The sequence below is a fragment of the Stegastes partitus genome, unplaced genomic scaffold, assembly GCF_000690725.1.
Source record: "Stegastes partitus isolate 25-593 unplaced genomic scaffold, Stegastes_partitus-1.0.2 Scaffold357, whole genome shotgun sequence".
In the NCBI taxonomy this organism is placed as follows: Eukaryota; Metazoa; Chordata; class Actinopteri; family Pomacentridae; genus Stegastes; species Stegastes partitus.
The window spans coordinates 246,224-272,710 of NW_007578088.1; the positions used below are offsets into that span (position 1 = coordinate 246,224).

The 26,487-nt window shown below is 41.3% G+C and overlaps 2 protein-coding genes and 1 long non-coding RNA gene across 4 annotated transcripts; 2 read left to right on the forward strand and 1 right to left on the reverse strand.

Annotated features, from left to right (window-relative positions):
* The first annotated feature begins 1,292 nt into the window (after window positions 1–1,292).
* Window positions 1,293–3,572, forward strand: LOC103359171 (uncharacterized). The gene is made up of 5 exons (XR_520292.1): window positions 1,293–1,467; window positions 2,555–2,695; window positions 2,895–2,975; window positions 3,173–3,241; window positions 3,427–3,572. It is a non-coding gene; the product is annotated as an uncharacterized LOC103359171 (long non-coding RNA).
* A 1,805-nt stretch (window positions 3,573–5,377) lies between these two features.
* LOC103359173 (guanine nucleotide-binding protein G(I)/G(S)/G(O) subunit gamma-13-like) lies at window positions 5,378–8,309 on the forward strand. Of its 2 annotated transcripts, none has more exons than XM_008284402.1 (3): window positions 5,378–5,584; window positions 7,687–7,791; window positions 7,874–8,309. In XM_008284402.1, exons 2-3 carry the CDS (start codon window positions 7,694–7,696, stop codon window positions 7,977–7,979), a joined length of 204 nt encoding a protein of 67 aa, XP_008282624.1. In that variant the 5' UTR covers window positions 5,378–5,584; window positions 7,687–7,693; the 3' UTR covers window positions 7,980–8,309. The 2 variants fall into 2 exon arrangements, with proteins under 2 accessions (XP_008282624.1, XP_008282623.1); XM_008284401.1 differs by having other exon boundaries at window positions 5,382–5,584; window positions 7,684–7,791.
* On the reverse strand, window positions 8,245–25,804 carry chtf18 (CTF18, chromosome transmission fidelity factor 18 homolog (S. cerevisiae)). The gene is made up of 22 exons (XM_008284400.1): window positions 25,695–25,804; window positions 24,554–24,640; window positions 24,315–24,465; window positions 23,249–23,438; window positions 23,021–23,113; window positions 21,557–21,609; window positions 21,312–21,444; window positions 20,964–21,188; window positions 20,785–20,882; window positions 20,551–20,674; window positions 20,323–20,459; window positions 20,095–20,188; window positions 19,909–20,007; window positions 19,682–19,812; window positions 18,756–18,870; window positions 18,376–18,600; window positions 18,061–18,210; window positions 16,157–16,287; window positions 14,380–14,524; window positions 14,165–14,272; window positions 11,953–12,022; window positions 8,245–8,525 (listed from the first exon to the last, which is right to left on the reverse strand). Exons 1-22 carry the CDS (start codon window positions 25,780–25,782, stop codon window positions 8,404–8,406), a joined length of 2,769 nt encoding a protein of 922 aa, XP_008282622.1. The 5' UTR covers window positions 25,783–25,804; the 3' UTR covers window positions 8,245–8,403.
* Window positions 25,805–26,487: the final 683 nt, after the last annotated feature.

The window sequence follows — 26,487 nt, forward strand, 5'->3', positions numbered from 1 at the left end:
GTAATCAGACCTTTTATCAGGGTAAAACCAGCAAAATCTTACTATGACATCACTCCACTGCAAGTAAGGTCCTGCATTCAAAACTTTATTTAAGTGAAAGTATTATTATCTGCAAAATGTACCATCATACATGATGTTGTTGGACTAATATCACTGCTGTATTAATCTGTATGTTACATTGTACTGCTGAAGATACTTAAGTTTGAGCTAATTTGAACTACTTTAAATACAGCTGGGTTTTAAATCTACAGCAATTCATCGTATTCTACAAGATTACCATGTCAGTAGTGTTGTTGTCCTGTAAAGACCACAAATCTGTAAAAAGGCAGCAATTCATGAACACAGAAAAATTAATGATAGATGGTTTCATATGGTCTGGAAAGGTATGAAAAATCAGAAAAGTAATTAAAGCTGTTAGACAAATGTAGCCGAGTATAAAGTGCCATAGTTACCTCTGCGATGTACTGGAATAGCAGTGTAAAGTCACACAAAATGGGAAAAACTCAAGTAAAACTGAGTGTCTGAGAAATTACATTCCACCACTGTGGATGAGTAAATTTTGACTTTAGAAAATCCTTCAGCCTTGCTCACCTTTGTCTCAGTTACAAGTCTGTGATGCAGAAATAAAGACATTTTAGAAACTGTGATCACAATATCACACATATTATTTAGAGTTAACCCCTGCAAACATATAGTGAACATTACGAATCCCTGGTAAAGTACTCGGCCAAAGATTCTTCATGACATGTTCAATGACAAATCAGACAACAGGCCAGTATTGTTTTAGCCAAGATCACATCACCAACCATATTTTCTTTACCTGGAGATGTAAACTAATAGTACTGTTTTGAGCAACATGTTTACTTTTGGAGTTTGTGAAATAGGTGTTTATGAGCAGTGTTGTTTTCCCCCAGATTTATCTTGATAACATTTTTCCCAAATGTGTTGCAAAGTCATACTGGTAACTAGTGTCGCTGTAGTGGCAGATAAACTAGTTTAACACAACAAATAGTTTGTTAACGTCCAGAAACTACACGTCCCATGATGCTTTGGCAGCGCCTGTGCCTCTAAGACTCATGGGGGATGTAGTTGTTCAATGCAAACAAACTTGCCGCTGCTTTATCTTTATTAAAATTACTGGTTATTATCGCCAAATTAAGTATTGGAGACCCATTTAACAAACATACTGACCAGAAAATGACACACAAAGTCTGACACACAGAGTTAGCTCTGTGGCTAACTTGCTAAACCCGGAAGGGGAGGGACCGTCAGCCGGAGCAGTTTATGATCGTTTCTGCTGGAGCCTCAAGTCCTTTACACGCAGCCTGTGGACAGAAGCAGACCTCTGTAGCGTTCAGCAGTTTGCTCTTCAAATATTACAAAATGGCTGCAAGAAAAAGGCCGAAGTTTAGCAGTTTTCTGACGCCGAGTGTTTCCAAGAAGCCCAACCGCTGAGCAGTGGAACAAGTGAGTATAATGTGAACATGTGATGCTAAGTTAGCGCGCTGCTGAGACACGTGGACGTGGTGCAGAGACTCCACAGAGCGAACATGTGCTCATACAGTAGCGCTGATGGCTGCCATTTAATACAGCATCTGATTCATAAGAGTAATGTAACGTTAAACTTCCTGTTACAACTAAATGTGTAGCTGGATAACCACAGAAACTTCAGTTCATCCATTCTCTCCCAGATTGTGTTCCCTTGAAATACCTCGTGTGAGATTATTTGTAGTTACAGGTTCTCAATTTGTCAAACCCCCTGATTGCTTTTTTAAAATAATTGCTCTTGTTCCAGTTGTGGCCATTGAAAGAGCCTTTCTTAACTTACTGTCAGTAATGGAGAGGGAGCAGAGGTCACAGGCCTCACTTTGGACTAAAGTTAACCATGGAACTAAATGACTGATAATATGAAGCCAGTTAGCTGTTTGTTGAGGTTGCAACTGATCTGTCATCTATTTTAATCATTCTAGTCTATAAGAAAATAGGCCTATCACAATTTCACAGACCTAAACAATGTCCTGGACACTGTTGGCAACACAAAGCCATCTATAAGTAGGTTATTCTCGTAGTTTAGTCGTAGCAACTGGACTCACTTGAGTTCCTTGAAGACGTTTCACCTCTTATCCAAGAGTTCAGAACTGTTTGTCCAGTTGCTACGACTAAACTACGAGAATAACTGTGACCCCTGATGAATCTTCAGACATCTATAAGTAGAACATTTTATATGTGATTCATTGAACTTGGACCACATTTCACCAGCCAGTGCAACCAGACTGGAGAAGTACCTTCTCATTGATCAGTGGCTTCTCTTTCGGCCGATAACTAAACGAGTCATCAACATTTTGTCAGAAATTAGTTTTATTACATGTTGTTGGAACCACAGTTAAACTTGTGGAGAATGGCGAAAGGTCTAAGGTCAGATTGAATATCGTCCACTTTTCAATTAGAAATCAGCATTAAAATCTTGGTGCTCACTGGGTTAGTTTTAAAAGAAGTTCCAGCCTGTTGTGTTAAAACTCTTCATGTTGGTCTCTAATCCTTTCCTCCTTCACAGTCGAGGCAGATTTGGATGACGATTGCAGAGACTCGAGAATGGATAGCGCCGTGTTTAGCAGACTGAAGATTCAGTCACTGCCTGAATTCAATCCAAGGACAATGTGATAATCCTGAGATCAAAGCGAGTGTGGGACAGCTGGTGAGTCTACATGTTGGCATGTGAAGCACTTTCAGCCAGTGATGACAAACTAAATAAACTTTTCTGACACCTACTATGAGAGCTGAACTGCAGCTCCTGATTCTATCTTTGTTCTGAGGCTTCATCGTTGGTGTGTTCATGCAGTGTTCACCTCAAGATTGTCGCTGTTTTCTAACTTGTAAAACTGTCTGCTTTACAGGTAACAATGATGATTTGAGCCGACTTAAGATCTGCTGGGATTCAGATGAACGTTCTCATTGAGCAGCTGGGATGAGAGCAGGTGAGTCTGTACATGTTGGTATTAAAACATTTTCAGCCGGTGATGACAAATGAAATAAACTTTTCTGACACCTACTATGAGAGCTGACTGCAGCTCCTGATTCTAGCTTTATTCTGAGGCTCCTGCTGTAGATGTTACTTCCAACACAATGGTGGTTTCTTTATCTAAACTGTGACTGGATTTCCTTCTTTTACAAGTTGATTGATGACTCGAGAAAGAAGACAGCAGTCCTGCTGGTGACAGATGGTGTCCTGGTTTCTTTAATGGTAGGTGTGTGTGTGTGTGTGTTTTGCATATGTACAGTACAGTCGGTGATGACAAACTAATATTTCTGACACCTCGTATGAGAGCTTCCAGCTCCTGATTCTAACGTTTATCTGAGGCTACCATGGATATGTCTTTTTTCCTTGTCACAGTTTGTTCCAGTCTGATGTGCGTTTGTCTCTTTCAGGTGTCCCAACACCTTTTTTTTTTTTTTTATTGCTGCCTCCTACGAGCTGACAGAACAAACCTGAGCGAGGCCACTTCCAGTTGATGGGACCAAGAATGTATTTTGTCATGTTGTATTTGCTGAATAAACAGTAACTGTTTTCAGAATGGTCTGTGTTTGGTTTTGTAATTGTAAAGTATTTTTAAGTAGCTCTGGGGTGTTTTCACCAAATGCTAATAAGGTCATTATGTAGGTGATGAAGGCAGTAGGAGCAGATCTGAAGTTGAAAACTGGCAGTTTAATCGTGTGTTTAGACAAAAACCTACCGGTCCTAATTAGACTCTTACACCTCATCTAGTGAAAATCAGTTGCTTTTGATGTAATGTTCACTATGTCTGCAACAAGATTCTGTTTTCTAAGCAGGTGAAACAGACATGAGACATCTTGAGTCTTTAAAACTATAATAACTTTAAACAAAAAAGGTACAGTCCTTTACCCATCCATTATGAGATCTAGCACACACACTCATCTGTATGTTCTATTACAGTGGGTCTTAAACTTCTTGAGCCACGACCCCCAAGAAAACATAAGTTTGTGTTCGTGACCCCCCAGTTTGAATTTTTATTACGGCATGAGTAATAACTTTGTTGTTTGTACATTAATGCGATAAACATGAATGTGTTAACTCCACAGATGAATCTCTACATTAACACGTTGATTTTCTTTTAAATGAATGAATTGAATTTATTTCAAACAAATGAAAGGGAAAAAGATAAAACGAGAAAAAATTAAAAAAAAGAATATTAGTATTGCGTAATCAAATCATAATATCAACAAGTACACACTTTTAATTTTGACAGCCCTAATACAAATTTATTTAATAAATGTAGGCTTTATTTTATTAGATTTTTTTTTTACAATGATTTGATGACCCCCTGAAATTATCCTGGGACCCCCATGAGGGACCCAACCCCCAGTTTGAGAACCACTGTTCTATTAGATCCTTGAAGAATGTCCTCTATGTAGGTTTTGTACCCTTTCACCTGGCTGAGGATGTGAAGGGCTACGGTTCTATCTGCACCTTCAAACTGAACTTAAAGTCTGCTAAAAGCTGCTCACTGACCTTGATATTCTGTCCTATGGTCTTCAGTATTTGATGTGGACATGTTTGCGATGTGCTATTGTGTCCTTTTCTGTATAACTGGATTGTGTTGTATTTGTTCTGACCTGCAAAGCGACTGTAGATGCAAATTCAGTAGAGGCTGTAAACTGGTGCATCACATGGTGACACTAATGTTTGAGTTGTTTTTGAGTCCTTCTAAATGATCAAATTCAGAAAGAAGCTGCAATTTTTATGAGTCCGGTTATCAAGCTGTCTCTCACAGATCATTTGTGTAAAACCTGCTGTAGCTTCCACTCTTGTGTGAGTGTTTTAATCATTTTGGTGCCATTTTGCATCACATATTGTGTCTTTGAATTGGAAGCACGTTGATCCTACAGAGTTACACCAAACAATAAAACTGGAATGTAAAATGACCTGAGAGATCAGAGAAGGTTCAGAGACAGTTTCAAACCTCCTGACAGCTCACACATTTAACACCAACGTGGTTCAGATCACAGCCTGATGTTTATCTCAGATGTTTCTGCTTGAGCTGAGAGCTGCTGAACTGAACTCCTGCTCCTTTTATTGCTCTCTCTCTCTCCGTCGACTGGTGGCCTCGCAGGAACCAGCCGGGTATTAACAGAAACCCACATCATCTGAATAGGAAATTAATTCCCTGCCTGGTTTTCCCTTTGGAGCGCGTCCTCATTTGCGTGATTTCGTGTCTCTGCTGAGCCTTCGTCCGGATTTCCATACAGGTGCGTCCTCCTCGGCTCCAGACCTCGTTTGACTGTCAAAGCAGGCGGCGGGGCTCCTTTTCTCCGCCCTGCGCATCCCGCATCCAGTCGCAGCCGGAGCGCAGCGCAGGGGAGTGCCTCTGCGCCGCGGACAGCCGACACACGCAGCCTCCTCCCCCACTGACGCCGGACTCCTCTGCCGGGGTAACGACACAGACTCTCCGCTTCCTACGGTTCCCGCCGCCGTTAGAAAAAATAACAATCAATCCCGGTCCGCATCCTTCTGTCCGCCGGCTGCTTCACCGAATCGACCCGCGGTCCTCTCCGGTTAGGCCTGACGGTAAGAGCGGATGTTTTGTGCGTCTGTTTTTTTGTATTTTTATTTTGCGCGTTTCCATCCACTTATGATCACGACACATCTGCGCCCGAGCGGCTGTTTTGCATGATTGTAAGGTTAGAACCGTGGGCTTCCTACACTTTATTCAGAGGAAAAGGCAGGTTGTGATGTTGGGTAAACAGTGGAGGAGACGTTCTCCAGCCGGCTGAGGGATGGATGTCAGAGCAGCACGTTCTGGAAGATCATGAAATGATGAAGGCCTGCTGGCTCATGGAGCAGCTGGATGGATGCTGGTGGAGGAAACAGGCACCGGGCAGCGACCTACTTAGAGCCATTAAAATGATGAAGAGGATGAGAGATGATGATGATGAGGAAGAGAGAGAGGGGGGAGGAGGAGGGGGAGGAGGAGACAGCCTCCAGTAGAGAGGACTGAACTGATGGTTGGCTTGAACTCTCCTCTGGGCCCTCAGTCAGTCAGTCAGTCTGTCGCTGCTGTAATGTGGCCTGTGGCAGGGTGGGGCACGATGTACAATAAGTAGAAATAAAGGGCAGCAAACACAACCAGAGGAGCTTGTTGGATGTAAAAATAGAGTGTTCCCTCAAATTAAATACCTTGAAATATACTTTAAATGGTGCAACTTAAACCTTTTTGGCAGCACATAAAGTGCAAGGGATGTACCGTATTGACCCGAATATAGGACGACCCTGATTATAAGACGACCCCACATTTTCACATTGTTTTCAACAAAAAAAAACCTCGTCTTATATTCGGGCCAATACGGTACTTTGTAGGTATTTGTGCTTTAACTGAGTGTTTTTACTTCATGTATCTGACAGTTCTGATTGAAGTACTGCTGTAGTTGTTCCTGAATAATAAGTCTGTTATAATATCAGACTTTGATTTGACGATTATTCTTGGTGAACAAAATTCACAATATTAATGCAATATTTACAGAAATGTTGGGGGAAACTGGCTCTTTGGGAAAATGAATAACGCTCCTCACCCTCACATTTTTGCGAGTTCGACGGTCTGTGGGAGTCTTATTCAATCTGCTTGAAATTTTTAGATGCATCCATCCCTCCTCCTACACACCTGTCTTATGAAATGGATGTGTGAAGAGTTCCTCTGTCCACTGGATTAAATAAATCACACTTAAAAAACAAGCGAGATGGAGACAGTCTTTAACCAGAACTGTGCTGGATGTTGTTCCTGTGATGAAGAAAGTTACTGCTGCTGGATTATTTACGATACTATCTTGGGTATTATTCATGATATCCATATTTCATCACGGTTAGCGTCAACACCACTGATACACTTAGAAAAAGACATTTTACATGTGAAACATACTTCAGAAATATAATTTTAATCATATAGATGAACCTAAAAACAGGTTATTCTTTAGCATCAAATCGCAATCTTATAAATATTATAACATCCATACTTAACAGTGGTTATCAAAATTATCTTTTCTTTTGATGCTTAACTTCATTAAGATTTACATATTTGTATTTTAACTGTTGTAACATTTTAAATCCTACAAGCAAAACTTGGCGATAAGCAACAAAAAACAACACCAAAATGAGCCGAGCACATATAGTTTCTGTATCTGAAGGCAGCTACAGCAAGTTCCTCCGTGCATGTACCGCCACTGTCGTCCAGAATCCATTTAAATCATCAACGAGGCGATCGCTTTCACTGTGACACGTTCCTTCATTACGATCAACTCGAACACTGCAGTTTATCGTGTCTCAGTCCCACACACACACAATCCCACTGCTGTCAAAACTCAATTGGACACCGAATCTGCATTAATCCGCTGCTAAAAATAGTCCAACAAACGCTTTATTTACTCCTGTCATCCTCAAGTAAAAGCAGTGGTACGCTTTTGTTTCTACACAGACGAACACATCGACACAGTGTGACACTGCAGCTGTTTCGGACTGCAGAACTGAAGCGGCTCAGTTGCACCGAAGCGCTTGATTAATTTTGCTTCGGATGAGGCATCTGTGTTTGAAGTGAAGCCTCCATCTACTCAAGCTGCGTTTTATTCAGTCTGTTGTGTGTGTGTGTGTTTTTTTTCTGTCTCCGTGTGGCTGAACAGCAGTAGCATCATGGAGGAGTTAGACGTCCCACAGATGAGGAGAGAAGTGGAAAGCCTTCAGTATCAGCTGGCAATCAACAGAGAGAAATCCTCCATCACTGTTACCGAGTGAGTCTCTGACACACACACACACACATTCAGTGAGGTACTGGGTGTCATACTGGTGCTGACAGTGTGTGTTTTTTTGTAGGCTGGTGAAGTGGATCGAGGGTTGTGTTTGTGAAGATCCATTTCTGAACCCCGAGCTGATGAGAGCCAACCCCTGGGTGGAGAAGGGCAAGTGTGTGATCCTCTAATGATCACACACACACACAGACACACACTTGCACAGAAACACACACATGATCACGGATGCATCCACACTGAAGAATCATGCACTCCTACACGACCACGCTGCACTATCTCATACTCTCTTACACACACACACTTTATCGCTATGATCATGTTTATTTATTTGGAGACTCCTGAATGCTGTTACTTTATGTGAAGACTAATGCGTGCGTGAGTGTACAGCACCGAGTAGCTTTCTAGAGGTTTGTTTTGATGGACTGCTGAGCAATGTTCAACAACACCTTTTTATTGGCTCTTTACACTGTCAATCCAAATAAAGACTGTTTTGAATTTAACAGGATTACGCATTGATCTGGATGATTTCGTACAACACGGGGGGGAAACAAACACAGCTGACAATGAGGCAGTTCTTGTGTGTGCATGTGTGTGTTACAGTAGCTCTCTGATGTAGACATTTCGTCTGACGGCGTTGGACATGCCCTCGTTGAACCGGAACCACACGTCGCTGTTGCCCACTGCCGTTCCCATCGCGAGAACAGCGCTCTTCTCTCCTGCAGAGAGGAAACAGGTTTTTTAGCACTTTAACTCATTCAGGCCTCGTTGAGAGAATCAATCACTCTAAAAGCTTCTCTAAAGTGACCTCAAAAGATTGATCACTGCATCTACCGGGTTAACTAACTGTTTCATGTAGGGCTGCAACTAATAACCTGCTTTGTTTTCTCAATGAATCAGCTGGTAAGAAAATGTCAGACATCACAGTGGTCCAAAGTCGTATCGAAGCTGTTTCTTCAGACCGCTTGTTTTGTCTGAGCAACAGATCAAACGTGAAAGATAACCAGTTGTAAAAGTCTGACAAATACGACGACACCAGATACAGGGATGGATGGCTTTCTGGCATGTGAACTCAAACCAGGAGTGAATTAATTTGAAACAGAGTTGTAGATTAATTCAGTCCCTAATTAAGCTCCAGTTTGTAATTTTAGGTGATGAAATGAACTACTAGTCCAGTGTGATGATGTGCAGCTTTTCCCACTAAATAGGTAAATGAAAGTCATCAGATTTGGCTTTTGGATCATTTATTGGAGTTTTTTCTGTATTTTCTAAAAGAGTTTTCCGATTTTTGTGGCAAGTCTTCAACACATCACCACTGCTGAAGTTGGTATAACAGACCAGTTAATTCACTTATTGACTCATCCAGCAGTTATGGAGCCACATTGTCAACATCTGGAGTTGTGGTTCTGATAACCTGGTGAATGTAAGTCCAACATTGACTCTCTTTTAGCTCAGTTTTTGTTTTTTGCCAACTCTTGAGGGAAATATCTGTCTGTTAGCTGCCAAACACTCCACTGTGTTAATCAGCTGTAGGTTGTAGGTTTTCAGAGCCAGGGTCAGCTGATTGTCTGATTTCATTTTCTTTCTGATGATGGCTATTGTTTAGTTTTTTTTTTTCCTTTTTAACTAATTCCTGAAAAATGTAGTTAATTTAAAAATATGCTACTGTGGCTCTGATGCAGCGCCTCTCTTAAGTCAGACCTCTCTGTCCCATCCACAGCTCTGTCTGACTGGTTACAAGTTAGGAGTAACAGCCAATCAACACTGATGGATACACTTTGAGAAGTTCTTTTACTTAAACAAATGGGGTACGTGAATTTAACAAAGGTATTTTAACTAAACTTTGTGTTGCAATTTGTGTCATTCTAAATATCGACACCAGGATTTAAATTTTACTGCAAATGTGTATCAGTCCAAATATGACTTACTCCTTGATTATTAATAATCGCTATCAGCCCTGAAAAGAAAAACACATCAGTTTATCCTTATTTTAGACATTTCCACTGAAAGCAGCCTCCTGCTGCAGCCAAAAAAGACCCACAGAGCTCTGAGAGTGAAACAGAACAGTGAAGTTTTCAGCTGGACACAATGATGTCTAACTCACTATGAAGGCCTTAAAGCTGAGGAGAGCTGCAGACTCAGGTAACAATCATGTGTAGGTTAATTACTACGATCCCTCACACAGCATTTTATGAACTCCAGCCACTTTAACTGATAAAAAATTTAACTAATCATCAGCTGGAGCTCTGCTTGCATCTCTGAAAGTTGATGCTGTGGATGTCGACGCTGTGGGCTTGAACTGTGATTGGCTGCCTGTGGCTCCTCCAGCGAGTGTCTGATGCAGGTGGAAGCTGACACACTTCCTGCTGAGACATCTTCAGCGCAAAGCTTAACTGCTCACAGTAAATGGGCCTGTCATAAATATTACATAATCGCCTGCTGCCGGCAGCAGGATGAAACAGAAATGTCATGTTTCAATATGTCACTAGCTCCTTATTGTTTTCTAGTGTTTGCTTCAGCAACGGTTTAAATGACATCAACTGTTTATCTCAAGACATTTGACTTCTAATATTCACCCGACTGTATTCGGAGAAGTATCTGCTGACATTATCATGGATTTAACATCACCGCACTGCTGTGGGCACTTCTGGTTTTAAACCAAAAGAAAAAGGAGAGCTCAGTAACCTTGGCAGCACAGAGGCAGAAATACCACAAATAGCCTATAATACTAATAAAGGTATGACATAAACAGAAAAAGACAGTAAAATCATAAACACAACTATTTGTATGACAATATACCCACACTTAAAATTCATGATCGTGACAGCCTTAACTGTTCAGTGTTACTAATCTATCAGCGTGAATAAAAGAATAATATCTGCACAGAACTGTCCACAAACTCACGTGAAGGTCGTCTATGCTCTCATTAACCCGCTGCATTATAAATTCAGCTTTGGGCCAGAAGAGTTCTCATGGCATCAACCTGTCATGTAAAATGTATGACTGTGCCGACTGCATGTGTGTGGAAGACGTCAACATGTGCAGTTAGAACGTTGCAGCGCGTCCAGACTGAGAACACGACCAGTTCTGAGTGTATTCACTCAAACTAAAGCGTGTCAGAAAGTGACGCACAATCGCCTCCACATACACTCAGATGGACGTCCGGTTGATCATCAAGGGCAGCAGGACACGGGATTGAGAGCTGTGCCTGTTTTAGTTGTCGTTGTTCCTGCTTTGACCTACAAACAGCCACAGCTATGCATTTCCACTCTCATTCCCCTTTTGAGCAATTTCCGCGATGCGCCGTTTTCAGGAAGATTAGTGATTTTAATGGTCTAGTTTTAATTGCCACGACGACTGAGCACAGGACCTGGACCTATGAGACCAATTTTCATTTCACAAAATATCCTGTTTCCATCATATTGAAAAGAACAAACTGCACTTAATGTTCATACAGTATACGAGAAACACTGTATGTGAACAAAAGCTGGGTGTCTGTTACTGGGAATCCCAGATAAACAGTAACATGCGGTTTCTAAAACTGTAAGCAAAAGTAGAAATCCTAATTAGAAAATATTTAACTCAGCTGGTTAGTAGGAGGAGAGAGCACAAGCTACACTATTTTCCGTTGTAAATTTGTTTATTTTCTGTGTGGAGGTTTGATGCAAGTGAACACAACAGTCACGTTTGTTTCCAGTGACACAAAGCTACTGGCAGGCCAAACCAAAACAGAGATTTTATTAGGTTTCTGGAGCTACAGGACAAGAAAAATGTAGTAAAATAAGGCTTTTAGGCAGTGTTGCACATTTAAGTCATGCAAATAAAATATGAAGATTGTTTAATCGATTGGCTGGTTTCCAAACATAACAAAGAGGTTGTAGATCAGGCTGTGTCAGGCCTATTATGTGGCTAACAGAAATATGATAATACTGTGGTGGGAAAATGCAGGTGGCAGCGCTGCTGGCAGTCCAGATCTGCTGCCTGCAGCCTGCCACAAGAGCACTAAATTAGAAATGTTACATAACACACATCAGTTATCACCTCTGGTGTGTTTGGGCCTGACGTGCCTGGAGGCGTTTTTACTTAAACGTCCTGCACTTTCAGAGGGTTTGGAATAAGGGAGCTACACAAAAGTCTCTACAGTACCTGTGTCTGAGGACGGCTGTGGTCTCTGAGGTTTGGGGGCAACAGCTCGACCGAAGAAGTCCACCTCCGGCTGTAGGACACAAACAGAGTGACGTAGAGGATGAAGTTAATCAGGACATTTCTAAAACACTGTCCTCAATAAGAAGGTCAATATCAGTGAACAATCACAAGCACACACACCACGGCTCATTAGCCTAATTTCACAGTTTCACCATGAGGGACTGGAACCCAGTGGCTTCTCATTATCCTCATTTCCGCCCTCTAGAGGCTCCATCACTGAACTATTAGAACACTGCAGCTCATTCAGAGAGGCTGCTATTCTCTGGCTCCACCTGCAGGCGTTAACTCACACATACAGCGGTGGGAAGCTCAGCGCCAGCAGAGAAAGTGTGCTGCAGGTTTCGTGTGCCACAACCACAGCCCACCAGGAACATAGTGCAGTCTTCACCACTGACTCAGCTACTGCAGCTGAGTTATCTCTGACATCAAGCAGAGATAACTCAGCAGAAAGGAGTTTATGCCTGAAGGGCCAGTGCCAATGTGTATTAATCATTGTATGACATGACATGACACCCTACGTGGGCATAAAGCTGGTTTGCAGATCAAATCTTAAGTTCAAACTAGCTTTTTGCTTTGGTTAGGATTTGACTTGGGCAAATACGGCCGCTGTTTGGTGATGTCGCCACAGAATTAGTGAGATCCAATAGAAATGTCACTGTGTAACGTCTCTTTTTAGGTCCTGATGAGCGTCGAATGTTTCACTGTTGCAACTGAATGCACCAAACAAGTCCATCCAGAATGTACATAAGGTCAGCTCTGCTTTGCACCACACCTTTCCTTTGGTTTGGTTTTACTGAACCTGCATATTTTACACCATAAAATGTTACACAATTAGGCACAGACATCACCAACTTACCGATGGACCGGTTCATACATTCAGTGGGTGCATTTCTTAACCATTTTTTAAAAAAAGGTTGTGTCATTTGGTTTTGACAAACAAGTGTGCCCTCCTCTCTTGAGCCCTTCAGACATGCACTCCCTTCTGTTAATCTGACAGCAATCTGAACGTGTTCCCTTCATGTCTGAATGAGCACCCTGCTGACTTTACTGTAAAAGTCACCTCAGCAATCTGACTGCGTCAGACCTAGTAAGATTTATGTATCACTTTGTCTCTGGATATGATGTCTACTCTTACACATACCACCTATGAACAGATTGATGAAGCAGCTATGTTACATGCAGCTCTGTATCACATGTCTGAAAAAGGCTTAAACGCATCCTGGCAACTTTGAAGTACTTTAGTACATATTAGTAAATAGTAAATAAATATATAGTAAATATATCAAAAGATTTTGACTAAGTGGGGAAAAAAAGATGCATTTTTGCAGCTCAGCTCTGGTCTGTTTCATATTCACACTGACTTTTTTTTTTTTTTTCATTTTTTTTTTATAACAAATGAACCCAGTCTGTGTAGCATGAAGCCACAGAGACTGACGGGTAATTCACTGATTGGACTGTTGTGGTGAAATCACCCTTCACCATGGGGATCAAATTAAATTCTGGCCACGAAAAGAAGGTCATTCTGCACTTTATTGCTTCCAATATCAATATTTATGTTCTCTGAAGGCAGAAAGAAATAACTGATAATTACAATTATTAGTAAGTTATTACTGCAGGATGCAAACCAGTCGCTTGTCAGGTACAAAGAGAATGAAAATGCAGCATCTTGTTCTATAACATCATATAAATATAAAAAGCAGTTTATTATATTAACATAATATTATATTATATTTACATATTATATTATATTACATTATGTAAATATAATAAACTGCTTTTTAATGTCTGGTCAGGGTAAATAACATCCGTAATGCGCCAGTGCACATATTTGATAACCAAATGTCTTAGATGTCCAGATTGAACATAGCAAACATCAACGGTTCAAAAACAGCAGATGTATTTATTAGAAGTGTGCATCCATGCTAAAATCACAGATGTACTCAAACAAATTGTGTCTCTTCTGTTTCTTTGTGTGCTTTGAACCAGGCTAAAACTTTTTTCCCCAGAAAATGCTAAGGAAGGCTGTTTGCTCCGCACCAGTGTTTAACCGTCTTCTCACTCAACAGCTCAAACAAACAAGGCAAACGGATGAGAGTTGGTTTTGACCAAACTAAGAGATTTGGTGTGAAAACTTTGTGTTTGTGTGTCTCACCCTGGTCTCCACTGTGGTCTGTTTGACAATGTTCTCCAGTCTCTGCTGATGGTTCCGGGCTGGTTTTGGACCAGCAATCTTTTTCTCTTCCTGTTTGTCTTTCTCCTTCTACATCACACAGACACAGATTATAATTATTAACACATATGGTGACCTGAATGTTGATAATAAACCCCACAATCTGCTGGATGAAACATGCTTTGACACCATCTCACCACTGCAGGGTTTCGCTGCAGCATCAGTTGCTCGGCCCTCCTCATCTTCTCTTGCTCCATCTCTCTGCTGATGGTTTGTTTGGCCTGATACGTCAGCTGGCGGCGCGGAGGCAGGCCTGTAAACCTCACCACCTCCTCAACGCGCCTGCAAACACACACACAGCAAACGGCTAAATACAAACAACAAGAGCCACACATGGTTTACACAAAGCAACACAAACAAGCTCGTAACGTGATGCGGTTGACACAAAGGTAAACCCTGTTAGGTTGCAAACAAAACAACAAAAGCTTCCACTTTTGGTGCCACAGTTCATGTTTTCCAGCATAAAACCCTGAATCTGTCATTCTCTAAAACCTTAATCCTCTTACTGCTGATCTCCAACTCCATCCAACACACAGACGCACACACACACACATCAGTAAACTCTCACTCAATGTCTGATGGACCAATATAGATAATATAGAAACAGTTGTATGGTGAGCTATTTATTGAAAGTAATCACGATAATATATCAGCTGCATTATTCATAGAACTTAGCAAACTGTAAAGAAATAGCTTCATAACGGATTATGCAGCAAATATTAAATAACAGAAATAATAAGCTGAAAACACAGGCAGACACATTACCTATGATATCTGAATGTATATACGACTGCAAGTCTTACATTGTTTATAAGCTTAAGAAAAATCAAGTTACATTTATTAAACTTTACTGAGATTAAGCACATTCACATATCAGGATAGTACATGTACGACTGCAGATTTAGCAGTGAGTGCATTCATCATCCACAGAGCACTGAGAATATTACAACAAACCACAGACAAAAGCACAGTTAAAGCAGAAACAGCTCTCAGTTTTAAAGGTCTTTCAACTCCAACAACTGACTGATTCGGAGTGAATTAATCTTTCTCATCTTTCCTGCTCTTTTTCTCTGCATGTCTCTCTCTGCTCAACCTTCAGAAACCACAATAACATGTCAGAATGTGACCAATCAACAACTGTATCCACAAAAAAAAAGAGCTGTCCCAAACAATAATCCTGTCGGAACTGAGCGTGTCTGCCATCTGTGATGTCAAATGTTTGTATTCACAACTGTGCTCCACGTCTTTATCAGAGAGTGGCGTTGTGATGAGCTAGAGAGGGCAGGTACAGGAAGGTGTAGACCAGCAGCAGCAGCAGCAGAGCGAGCACTAGAGGCAGACACCAGTCGTTGGTGACCAGCACTTTGTCACAGCGAGCCTGCAGGAAGGAACCATTGTGGGCAGCTTGATCCTCCTCGGCCTGCACCGGCATGGCTGAGATGACCGATGACTTATCTCATTTTTATCAGCTCCGGTCTCTGGTGTGCTCAGTCCTCATGAGAGCCAACATAATGAGCAGTGTAGTCCAGACCTGAACCAAAGCGTGTGTTTTCATCATTAATTCTAGTATTCCTTGATATTTCAGACGGCCTCCTGCTTTATCTTTAATCAGTCCAAGTTAACCGAACCAGCCTTTCATCTGCTTGTCCATCCACCTGTATCCCACCGGGGAGGCTTTGCCCTTTGCTACCTCGCTTCATCTCCACGACCATCACACACTCACACCAGGTGTTTAGAGGATTATTCTCTAAGCCTTCATGCAGAGAACCACAGCGTGGGCAAGAGCAGTGACCTTCAACGGCCCACAAACACACATCAGCTCTGCATGTGTCCTCATGAACTACACCGTGGAGTGCAGGGGTGGGTGGGTGTGTGTGTGTGTGTGTGTGTGTGTGTGTGTGTGTGTGTACTCACGGCTCCAGGACATATGTGTACTGTCCCTCAGGTGTGCGGTCCTGCCGGTACGAGAGGTTGTAGGCCAGCATGGTGTCGATCAGCTCATGCATCTGCTCTTTCTCTCTGGTGCTGAACAGCTGTGGATTCACCTGGAAGAAAAACCCACAATCACTCAGGTTTACTGTGAAATTGTAAGCAACACATTTACTTTTTTGCCTTATTTTTTCATATAAAAAACCCACTCACACTAACTTCCAGCTCTACCAAACTAGTCGCGCTGCTCTTGTCCTGCACACCAAGCTTTCTACAGCAAGCTTCTCCAGCTCTCTTGCCTTCATCTGTTTGTTAGAACCCCAACCATTACACCCACCAACGCACGCAACAATAATTCACTAAAAGAAGCAAAAACACTGGCCCATTTGAGCTGAAAATCAGAGCTCAGAATCTTTTCCTGAACTAACAGCAGCTTCCAAAGCACTGAATGTCAAAACCAGCTGTGCACATTCAGTTACCAGGTTATTTAATACACTTAGCTGCAAGTAATGCAGTCTGACACATCAGCCCTGCGATGAAACCTCTTCATGAAGTATTCCGTCTTAGTTCAAACTGTTTCAGAGGGATACTGAATGGACTTCAGGATCACTTTGGAGGCTGCAGTTTGTGCAGCTGTTGAACTGTGTTGACCTGTTTCTGTTTTCTGTGCATTTTGAGGCAACTTCAGGTTTAACTTTAGGTTTTCTGGACTACGACGGTGGTTCACTTCTTACGGCTGGACACTTAACCTGCACCAGAGCATGTTACGAAGCAGATAACAGACCAGCATGTATTGAAACACAGCATACTGACCAATCAGTTCTCTTGACAAATAGCATCTCTATTCCTGGAAGATCACATGGAGCTCAGTGCACAGACAGTGAGAGTTTTTCGAGCTGCAAGCGATTTTAAAGCCCTTACATTGTTCCATATGCCTCTGTAGAGCGACATAATCCTACAATAGAAACTGATTAAAACCCTAAGGCATTATAGCGGCTGCTGACCCTGTAGGATTTACAATAGCTTGCTACTAAAACTGTTTAACACCGCCAAGCAGCTGAGAGAATAGAGCCAAAACTGTCTGTATATGCTATAAGAATGAGACTAGATGTGAAATTATTGAATTCATCCTTTACATCACCAGGAAAATAGCTTTAATTTGTGTTACTAGATTATTTGTTACTTTAAAAATATATCTTTTTTGTGAGTAGCATAATGGAACTATAACTCTATTTTGTGACGCAACCTTGATGCATGATGATAACTGAAGTGAACACTGAGTCCTGAATTTAAAAAAACCTACATCGAAACAACCTGTACACAAGGGAACAGTCATATTGATAAGTCTATTAATTATACTTTCACACAGTCTGCAATTTTTGTAGCTTTCCATCTTTACTTTGGCTGCTGCAGATGTGTTGCATTTACCCTGTACTATGTTCTTCCTAATAATTTGTTTCCGGTTTTCTTTAATTGATGTGTAACTACTGTCTCTGTCGGTGCTGTGCTGCTTCTAGAACTACAATTTCCTACCCTACCAAAGGGATCAATAAAGTTCTGTCTAGTCTAATTCTTAAACTCCTCATATTTGTTTAGAATGACAGTTCATCTTCTTGTGAGAAACATGCAGCTCTAGACCTGTCCATGGTTGACATTTGTTATTACCGCCCCTTTAAAGTGAACGCGCTCATAGCGAGATGCAGAAACCCTGGTGGACTTATTGCGTTGCTAACCTGCTTCATATGACCAAGTAGCTAGACTGCTGCTGGTTGTTTACTGAAGCCAGACAATAAAAATATCCCCTCCTGGATCTGTTGAACTTGCTACGTATTTCACGCCTCAGGTGCTACATTAACAGACACTAGTTCACTATAAATACTTCAACTTACAGGCCGTAGTTTGGGACAGATGATGTCGAGCAGCAGGGTGAGAATATCGAGGGTCAGGCTGAGCTGGCTGATCCTCGTTCTGATGCCTGCTGGGATGTCAGCCAACATAGTGGATAAAGCGTTCCTGCTGCTGAGGAGACGGGTAGAGGCCTGGAGAAGACAAGACGAGAGTCAATCAGTGGTGATATCTCAGTGCTTATTAAGCATTCTGCCTAAAATACCTCATGTATATGTTTGTTTCCATTAATTGTTTTTGTTCATTTAATGTGAGGCACTTCACAGCGATCCACACTGGTGCATGCAGAAGATGAGTACCTCGTGCTGGCTGTGGGGATAGTTGATGCGGGGCACATGTGTGTGGGCAAACAGGAAGTGAAATGTAACGGAGAGGAAGGGGAGGTATCTCATCAGAGAGAAGTTCTGTCCATGTAGAATCTCTTGGTTCACCCTGTCGGAGAACGACAGCCAATCCAGAGCCTCACACACACTGTGAAGGTTGGGGTCCCGCACACGCATGGACAGATAATTATCGTACAGACCCTGAGGAGAAGAGACAACGTCATGTCTACCAGGAGCGTAGCTTACTTGCTGTTTCAGAATTGAACTCAGTCCTGATTCTAGTAAAGCATCAGTCCGTGCTTCCCTTTACAGAGAACAAAGAAAAGAAGCAAAGTATCATATTGAGAAGTTAGTACCTGAGAAACCTTTTCATACTCTCCACTCGATAAAGCCAGATGTAGAATGTGCTGGAACCTCTGAGCTCCACCTCCTGAACCTGGTGTCTCTTCAAACCCCTCACCGATACGTTTTCTGAAAAACACATAGCAGCATCACTGAGTTAGTGAGGAGACAGAATGAGGCAGCACATACAGTAGGTATTTAGAGTCTAGATAAGGTCATGTTTGATATGAAAGTGTTAACGTTTTATTGTTTACATATTACATACAACACACCTGCCAGCCTTTTACATTGTGACAAAAGTTTTCCTGTGTTTTCTGACTGTTTGTGACGATCCTCTGCTCATTCATACCCACAGATCAAAGCACAAAACAAGCCTTTAACACACAACAAAAATAATGCTTCACTGTATTCTAGTTTTGGCCAGATTATAACCAGGGTTTCAATACCACATCGAGTGGAATTTAAAACCTGTTTCACCAGTAGACGAACTGTAACAATATCACTAAACATCCCCGGAATAATCTGCAGATACTGGATGTACAGATGGAATAACTAATGAAAATAACGAACGGGATGTAGAAGTCATTGTTTCAGCATTAACATTGCATCACAGGATCATATTGCACTATAGCGTATATCACAGAAAAAGAAAATGTCACTTTTTTTTTTTATAGTATTCTGTAGCTCTATTAACTAATCAGTTAAAGAGCCACATATTTTAAATAGGTCTGAGTTGCTGGTGATTTTTTTAAGCTTTTGCTAAATTCACATACAAACATTGAGTACATATTGCCTGACATATTAAGCTTCCCATTTTGTTGTCCACAGAAAATTCAGAAAACATGAAACTCTCCTGCCATTTTGCAGATCTTTGCCACATTTCACAATTTCTTTCTGAAAAGACATAAGCAAGACAGAGACAATGGGGACATGCTGATACCGTTTTATACGTGGTAGTTGGAAGATCTCCTGCCACAGATGGAACAGTCCTTTGTTTTGGTCCTTCTGCCCCACAGAGACGCACTGAATCGTCTTGTTGTCCAGATGCTTGAGGCCACGTCCATGCAGGAACTGCACAGCCAAGAGCACATATTGTGTTATAGTTACAACATACCTACTCCCTGTTTCTGCAACAGACAGGCCCTGCTTCACAGCGCTGCCTCCCACCTGTAGTGTGTTGATGCAAGACCGGATGTCGTTGTCAGTCTTCTCACACAGTGACATCAAAGTGCCGGTGTCTGCCTTCAGGCCCTGCCGCTGGGAGATCTGCAGGGAGTTTAACAGTGTTCAATTATTGCTGCATTTGGAAATGTTTGTAGACTTCTGTGACTGTTTTTGTGGCCATGTACTGACCTCTGCCAGTCTCTGTGTGAGGCGGGAAGGTTGTGTTTGTGGGAAATTCAGGAGGAAGGCCTGCTGCCTGAGAGGCCTGAGAGCAGGAACATAGCTAAAGGAAAAGAGTGGTAATCAGAGAACACAGAAGACATCATTTAGATATTTAGTGTTTCCATTTAACAACACAACAAAAATCTACAATTTCCTCCTCGATGATGCTTCAAACTCTCGCCTCTCTTCTCTTACAGGTCGTTACAGATGCAGATGATTGGTCGAAGCAGGATGGACTCTTTCTTCTTTTTCTTCTTTGCGGTCTCTGTGGCGGCCTCCCCACCGTGTCCGTCTTTCCTGTTCAGAACTGCTAACAGTATGTTGATGGCTGCCTGCAGAGCACCACGAGGAAGACAAAACACTTAAAAGAAGGTGGTAATCACAGCTGGTCTTTACTGATTTAAAACAGGGTTCAGAACATACCGAAGGTGCTCCGTCAATCTCATCGATAATGAGGCAGTTCGGCCTCTCGTTGGCTCCTAAAACCGACTTCATCTGTGTCGCTGTGTCGATGCGTTTCTGGAACACCTCCGCGCTGCGATCATCACTGCAGAAATATCAAAAGGTACCACTGAGGTCACAACTGGAGGTCTACAGGACGTCTCATTTTTATTATGAAAACTATCATCTCATCAGTTTTGATTTAGTTTGTCAAACCTGGCATTGATTTCCACCACATTGTACCCAGCATGCTTTGCTATGACATGAGCCAGGGTGGTCTTGCCCAAACCTGGAGGACCAGACAGCAATGCCACCTATGGATAAGACCAAAACAAATTACATGTAGTCATAAAGGTCATTAGATGGAAACTGATATGACAATGCAGACTTTCTACCTTGAATTTGGGCCGTTTGTACTGATCCAGTTCAGCCTCCAGAATCTCCTCAGTTATCTCAACCTTAGTCTTGAAGCGATTTTGATTCTGATTTCCTTGGTTGGGTTTGAATGAGTTCTGATTGGCAGCCGGTCGGTCAGATCGGGCAGGGCGGGACTTCCTCTCTCTTCCAAACACTACAGTGTCCCAAAGCTTCAACCACTTGAGCAGACAGCGGTTGGTAAACTGCAAACAAACAGTCCAACACAACTGATTCTTCACAGTGTCCACAAAACACTCGTCTTTTGTCCAAGAGAACAGCGATTTTATCATTTATAAAGTCACACAAAAACACAACACAGCACTTACATCATCACTGAGAAGCTCTGTGTAGTGCCGAGGAGAGAATCTGTCCACCCACAGTCGAGATGCTCTTCCCTCTGCGTCTTCAGGATCCTCATTCTCTTCGCTCTCAGGCTCAACGAGCACGTCATTCACACTGCTGCAATGTGACACAAATGCAAAAAAAGACAGTCAATGCGTAATCTGTATGCAATCCTGTTCATGCTATGTTTGTCTGGGCGTGTCTGTGCGAGACACAGGTAGTGAGTTACCTGGTCAGCAGCTCTGTAAGACGCTGTGATTCCTCCACAACCTGCTGGTGACGCTGTAAGAATTCAGCGACAGAGAAGACATTAAAGTTTTGGGGGCTTTTCACTTACATTCAATCGAGACAGATTAAAGAGGCATGAGACAGAGCAAGGGAAGGAGATACAAGCCAGGGATTCGCTGCTCAGGGCGCATGTATCCATGTTAGGTCACCCGAAATTTACAGTCTTGACAGCACAGGCTTCATTTTCTTTTATTATGTTCTGCAATTTACTTACAAAGTAGTTTCGAAAATATCGGACGTCTGTAATTCGTCCTGCAGGTCCATTAAAAAAAAAAAAATTACTGTATATATAGTTTCCTACTTCAGCCTCAAAAAAGTTATTGATATTGTATTTTGGTGCTAAAGTCACAAGATTAAATTGGCAACTTTCAAATTAACAAAAACAGATACAAAAAATATTTTAGAGCTTCTGCCAGTGTCTCTTAAACTAGCAAAAGCTTATTATATAACATAGACTTTGTACCATGAGGCAAGATTGTTGTGTTACTCAGCTGTCTTTGGTTTTAACTCAGGTTCTCCTGTACAACAAAGCTGTCTGTCTTTTAACTGGGCTACATCATCCTACTAACTTATGCTGCTCAGCTAAACTGGGGCATGTTCAATATGAAACAATGTGCAATGTTTTGCTACGACATGTTTTTTCGAAACAGTGTGAAACAGGCTATGAGGGATGATTTCTCGTTTTGTATATGTACTAGTGTTTTTTCCTAATTGGCATTTAAATACATATGAACTGCAGCAGCTGCCAGTTTTTCAGTGCTGAACATGATCCTGCATCAAATCAAACTCTACCAATAGCCTGAGTACTGACCAACCAGGAAATACAGAGTCCCTCAAAATTTAACAACATCCAACAACGACCAAATAATGAGGCTAACAGTTACATTTAATCAGACATATAAGCAAAGCCATCTCTTCTCTTATGTTATAATTGTTGGAAATTCGTGTGAATAATCCACACACCGGTGATATCAACTTTTCTTCTCCTCTCTCCAATCCTCTGTGCTTCGCCAGCAGAAACAGTCTCACATTACTTGCTGCTTTACATGTGCATCATATATTCATAATAACTTTATAATAACAAAAAGCCTCTGTACTACAGAAAAAGTCTTGCTCCTATTTATATTCTTAGTCTCACTTTAATAATAAATGTTCAGTCTATTCTAGTCATGCTCACCAGGTAGAATTTTTACTTTTTGTTGTCACTACTAAATGCATCCATGTCAGACAAATAATTCTGATATTATAAAGATAAATCTTTATTTAAAAATAATTGTATTATTCTTTTCTATTCAATGATACATACATGTTTGGACGTAGGGAAAACTTAAAACTTTAAACCTTTAGTACAAGTGGTTACTTAGGGTGTAACAGTGTGATGCAGTGCAGATGAGAAGTCATTCACCTTCTCTGCCTCTTGTTCTCTCAACACTCCTATCGGCACTGCCAGCAGGCCCAGTCCACCCAGGGAGTTTGGTACCATTCTGGAGTCCACTACCTGCAGAGACAAAGTTAAAAACAGAGATATACAGAAACATAACTCACACTATATCTGGACACTAGAGGCATTTAACAGTAAATCAGGTTTTCAGGACAAGCAACATCACAGATGAAGAACTGTGGGAGGTTTGACCTTTGTCCCTGTGTCTTCTTTCTGTCTGAGGTAGACTCGACTCCCTGATGAGTCTGTCACACTGATGTACTCTCCTTCTAAAGGAGGTCGCTTCAGCACTCGCAGGGATGCTGGAGCCGCTGTGGGAGGTCGCCTGGGTGTTTCTGGGATTGCAGCAAAGCCACTGATATCCAACACAGCAGGAGTAGACCTAGAACACAGAAACACGTTCACAAGTCTGTTCTAGTTTGTTTCAAAGGCTGCAATTAAAAGCCATTTGTAATTTGTAATTATTATACATTTAAAAAATAATATATTTATTGTCTAGTGATGTTAAGCGACTGTTACATGGTACACAAGGTCAATGCTATGGTTTTAGCTACTACTGTCTGTCTGAGCAGCAGACAAAAACGCCAGCAGCATTCAAACTGTAATCACATAAATAGAAACACAGCAAATCCTCACACATGACAGAATGCATTGAGTGAATGTAGCCATGATATTTTTACTTCATAAATTCCTTTTTTATTCATAAAAAATATCAAAATTGTCTTTCATTGTTTTTCTGCCAAGTATCTGATCACTTATCTGCATTGCTACAGTATTAGAATGCTTAAAAACACAAGAGTGAAAAAGATAAACTTTAAAGATGTAAAGAATATGTCTACAATCTACACATTTTATGCTCTTCTTCAGGCTAATAAGTACTTCTGTACCTCTAAAACTACACACTGCCATATTTTGCCCTTGCAATATGTTGTTTTTAAATGCATCTTACTTGTGAGTGATTTGAGCATTAATTTTTTTGCATTAAGGTGGCTGCTCCTTTCTTATTTTGTAAAATATTTTGACTTTTTCCCCCTCTGTTTACCCTGTTTATTGGTGATGGAGATTAATAATAACTCTATGTACAAAATAAAAACTGAATAAAGTCACAATAATTCACATGTTAAAGTATTTTAAATCGAAAGATGCTCCATTACAAGAACAATCTTCCACACTGTGTTTTAGACTGACCCACTGAGCTGTAACCGTTTCTGGCTCTGTTTTTTCAGTTTTCCGAATATTCACCAGGTGTCTCTCCTACCTGAAGGTGTTCGAGGGCTCATAGTTCTCCGGAGAGGACGGTGGAGTGATGTCATCATTCTGTGACGGGACTTTTCTCTCTTGAAGTTGTGAGGCGTTGAAAAGCCGCTTGGCCACACCGGTATCCTGCTTGTGTCGCTTTGCCTTTGGAGCTGAGAGATTGGATTTGAGACACAAAGATGTCACAATAATCAAAGGCAACAAGGTCTAAATACACATGAACCCTCAGGGTGAACTCACTGGTGGGGGGCTGATCATCCAGCAGGTGCTCTATGTCTGAGATGTTGTCTCCTGGACCCCGACGCTTCTCCAGTTTGGAAGATTCCTCTATAATGTTCAAGCACGCACGCATGCACACACACACACACACACACACACACACACACACAGTGGTGTCAGAAATCACGACACTGACTGAAGACCTACTCTAACATCAACGATAAGCACTACTTCTCTCACACTAACCCTTGTCCTCACACCTGAACCTAACCAGTCTTTTTAATGTTCAGTTAACATTTTATGACTTCTGTTATGGACACATACATAAATACATACAAAAATTTGTGCTAAACATAACCAGCTGATCAACCAGCTAGTCCATTGCCAAAAAAATAGTACTAGTTACATCAGTGATTAAATAATTTCAGCTATTTGCTTAATTTGAAGACAGTACTTTGAGTTCAAGTACATTTTTCAGCATTTACAGACTTTTTGTAGACTATAAGATTATTAAATTTGGGAAAGAATATCAAGAGATAACCCATTAATATAAAGAATAGTTCGCATAAGTCCAAGATATTATGTTAAATTAGATAGCGGTCTGCATAATGACAGTTTGACATGTGAGCCGTACGAAAATAGTGACATAAACATACAAATGAATGCTCCTAAAATGTGCACAGAACAGACAATAAACCTGGATGGAGAATGTCGAGTATGCATATGTTATGTTGTCATGATTACTATGTGAACCTAAACCTACAACCAGAGTCACACAGAGATGTGTTCAGGGACCAAAGAACAAGGAATCAGATGGTAAGAACCCACAGAGTTTTGTTTTAAACACCATAGTGTCTGATTTAGATTACATGAAAAGACAGAAGACACTGAAAGACAGACTGAATCCACAGAAGAGCTGTGTTGGACTCTCCAACAACCTGAACCTTGAAGGACTTTCTCTGGAGAGGAGGTGCTGAATAGAAACACATGTCAAAGAGCACCAGCTTGATATAGTTTTTTTCGGTTCATTGCTTTGTATTACTGAGTTTTCACACTACCACTTCCTAGCTTCATATGCAGACTCGTAACTAGAGTCTAGGTAACCACAGGTTAAAGTAGAAAACACACATGAAAGTTCCCACTTGAGCTTGTTTTGACTCACCCTCCATCTGAGCCAGCACCTCCAGCTCGTCGGCGAACTGCTCCTCGAAGTCGTCCTGGATCCCGAAAAGTTCCTCATATTCGTCCATTTCGGCTCGTATGATCACACGACACAACCAGCGACACGGCAGCTACTTTATCTATCGACGAATAAACTTAAAAGTGCTGTTTTCATGAGTGTTTCCTTCTTAACTTCGGCAGCAGCTCCGGCAGTGGACGGTTCGCGGCAATTTTTTGTTGTGAAGTATTACATCCGGGTGACGAAAGCGTTCTGTCTTCTGATTGGCTGAAGATGCTCCTCAACTCCCATCATGCACCACGCAGCTGCATAATCGATATATTGGGGTATAAGTATTTAAAGAGAGAAGAAATTAGCATTTTGTCACATTTTAAATATTAAAAATACATTGACACGCAAAAATTAATACAGCCCTTAAATCAAAATAATTGATGTTTAAAATAAACCAACTTTGTTTATGGGTATAAGTTTGCAGCTGGCAACTCAAGGAACAAAATGTGAAGCTTGACCAGGGGGTGGCGCTGTTTGAAAAGTCAGGGTACTGCACAACCAACCTTTATCAGACTGCACTGTTTTTGTTTCCCTTCGTGGTATATACACCAGCTTCCACGTTAAGTTTGTAATTTCACCCTTTGAAAGTAATTTTAAAACTCATTTAGTTGCCTCTAATGATTTTTTTTTTTTGCAACAAACATTACATGAAAATTAATTTTTAATTAATTCATACACGGCAGCAGTTAGCGCTGGGTTTGAACCTTGGCCTGGGATCTTTCCT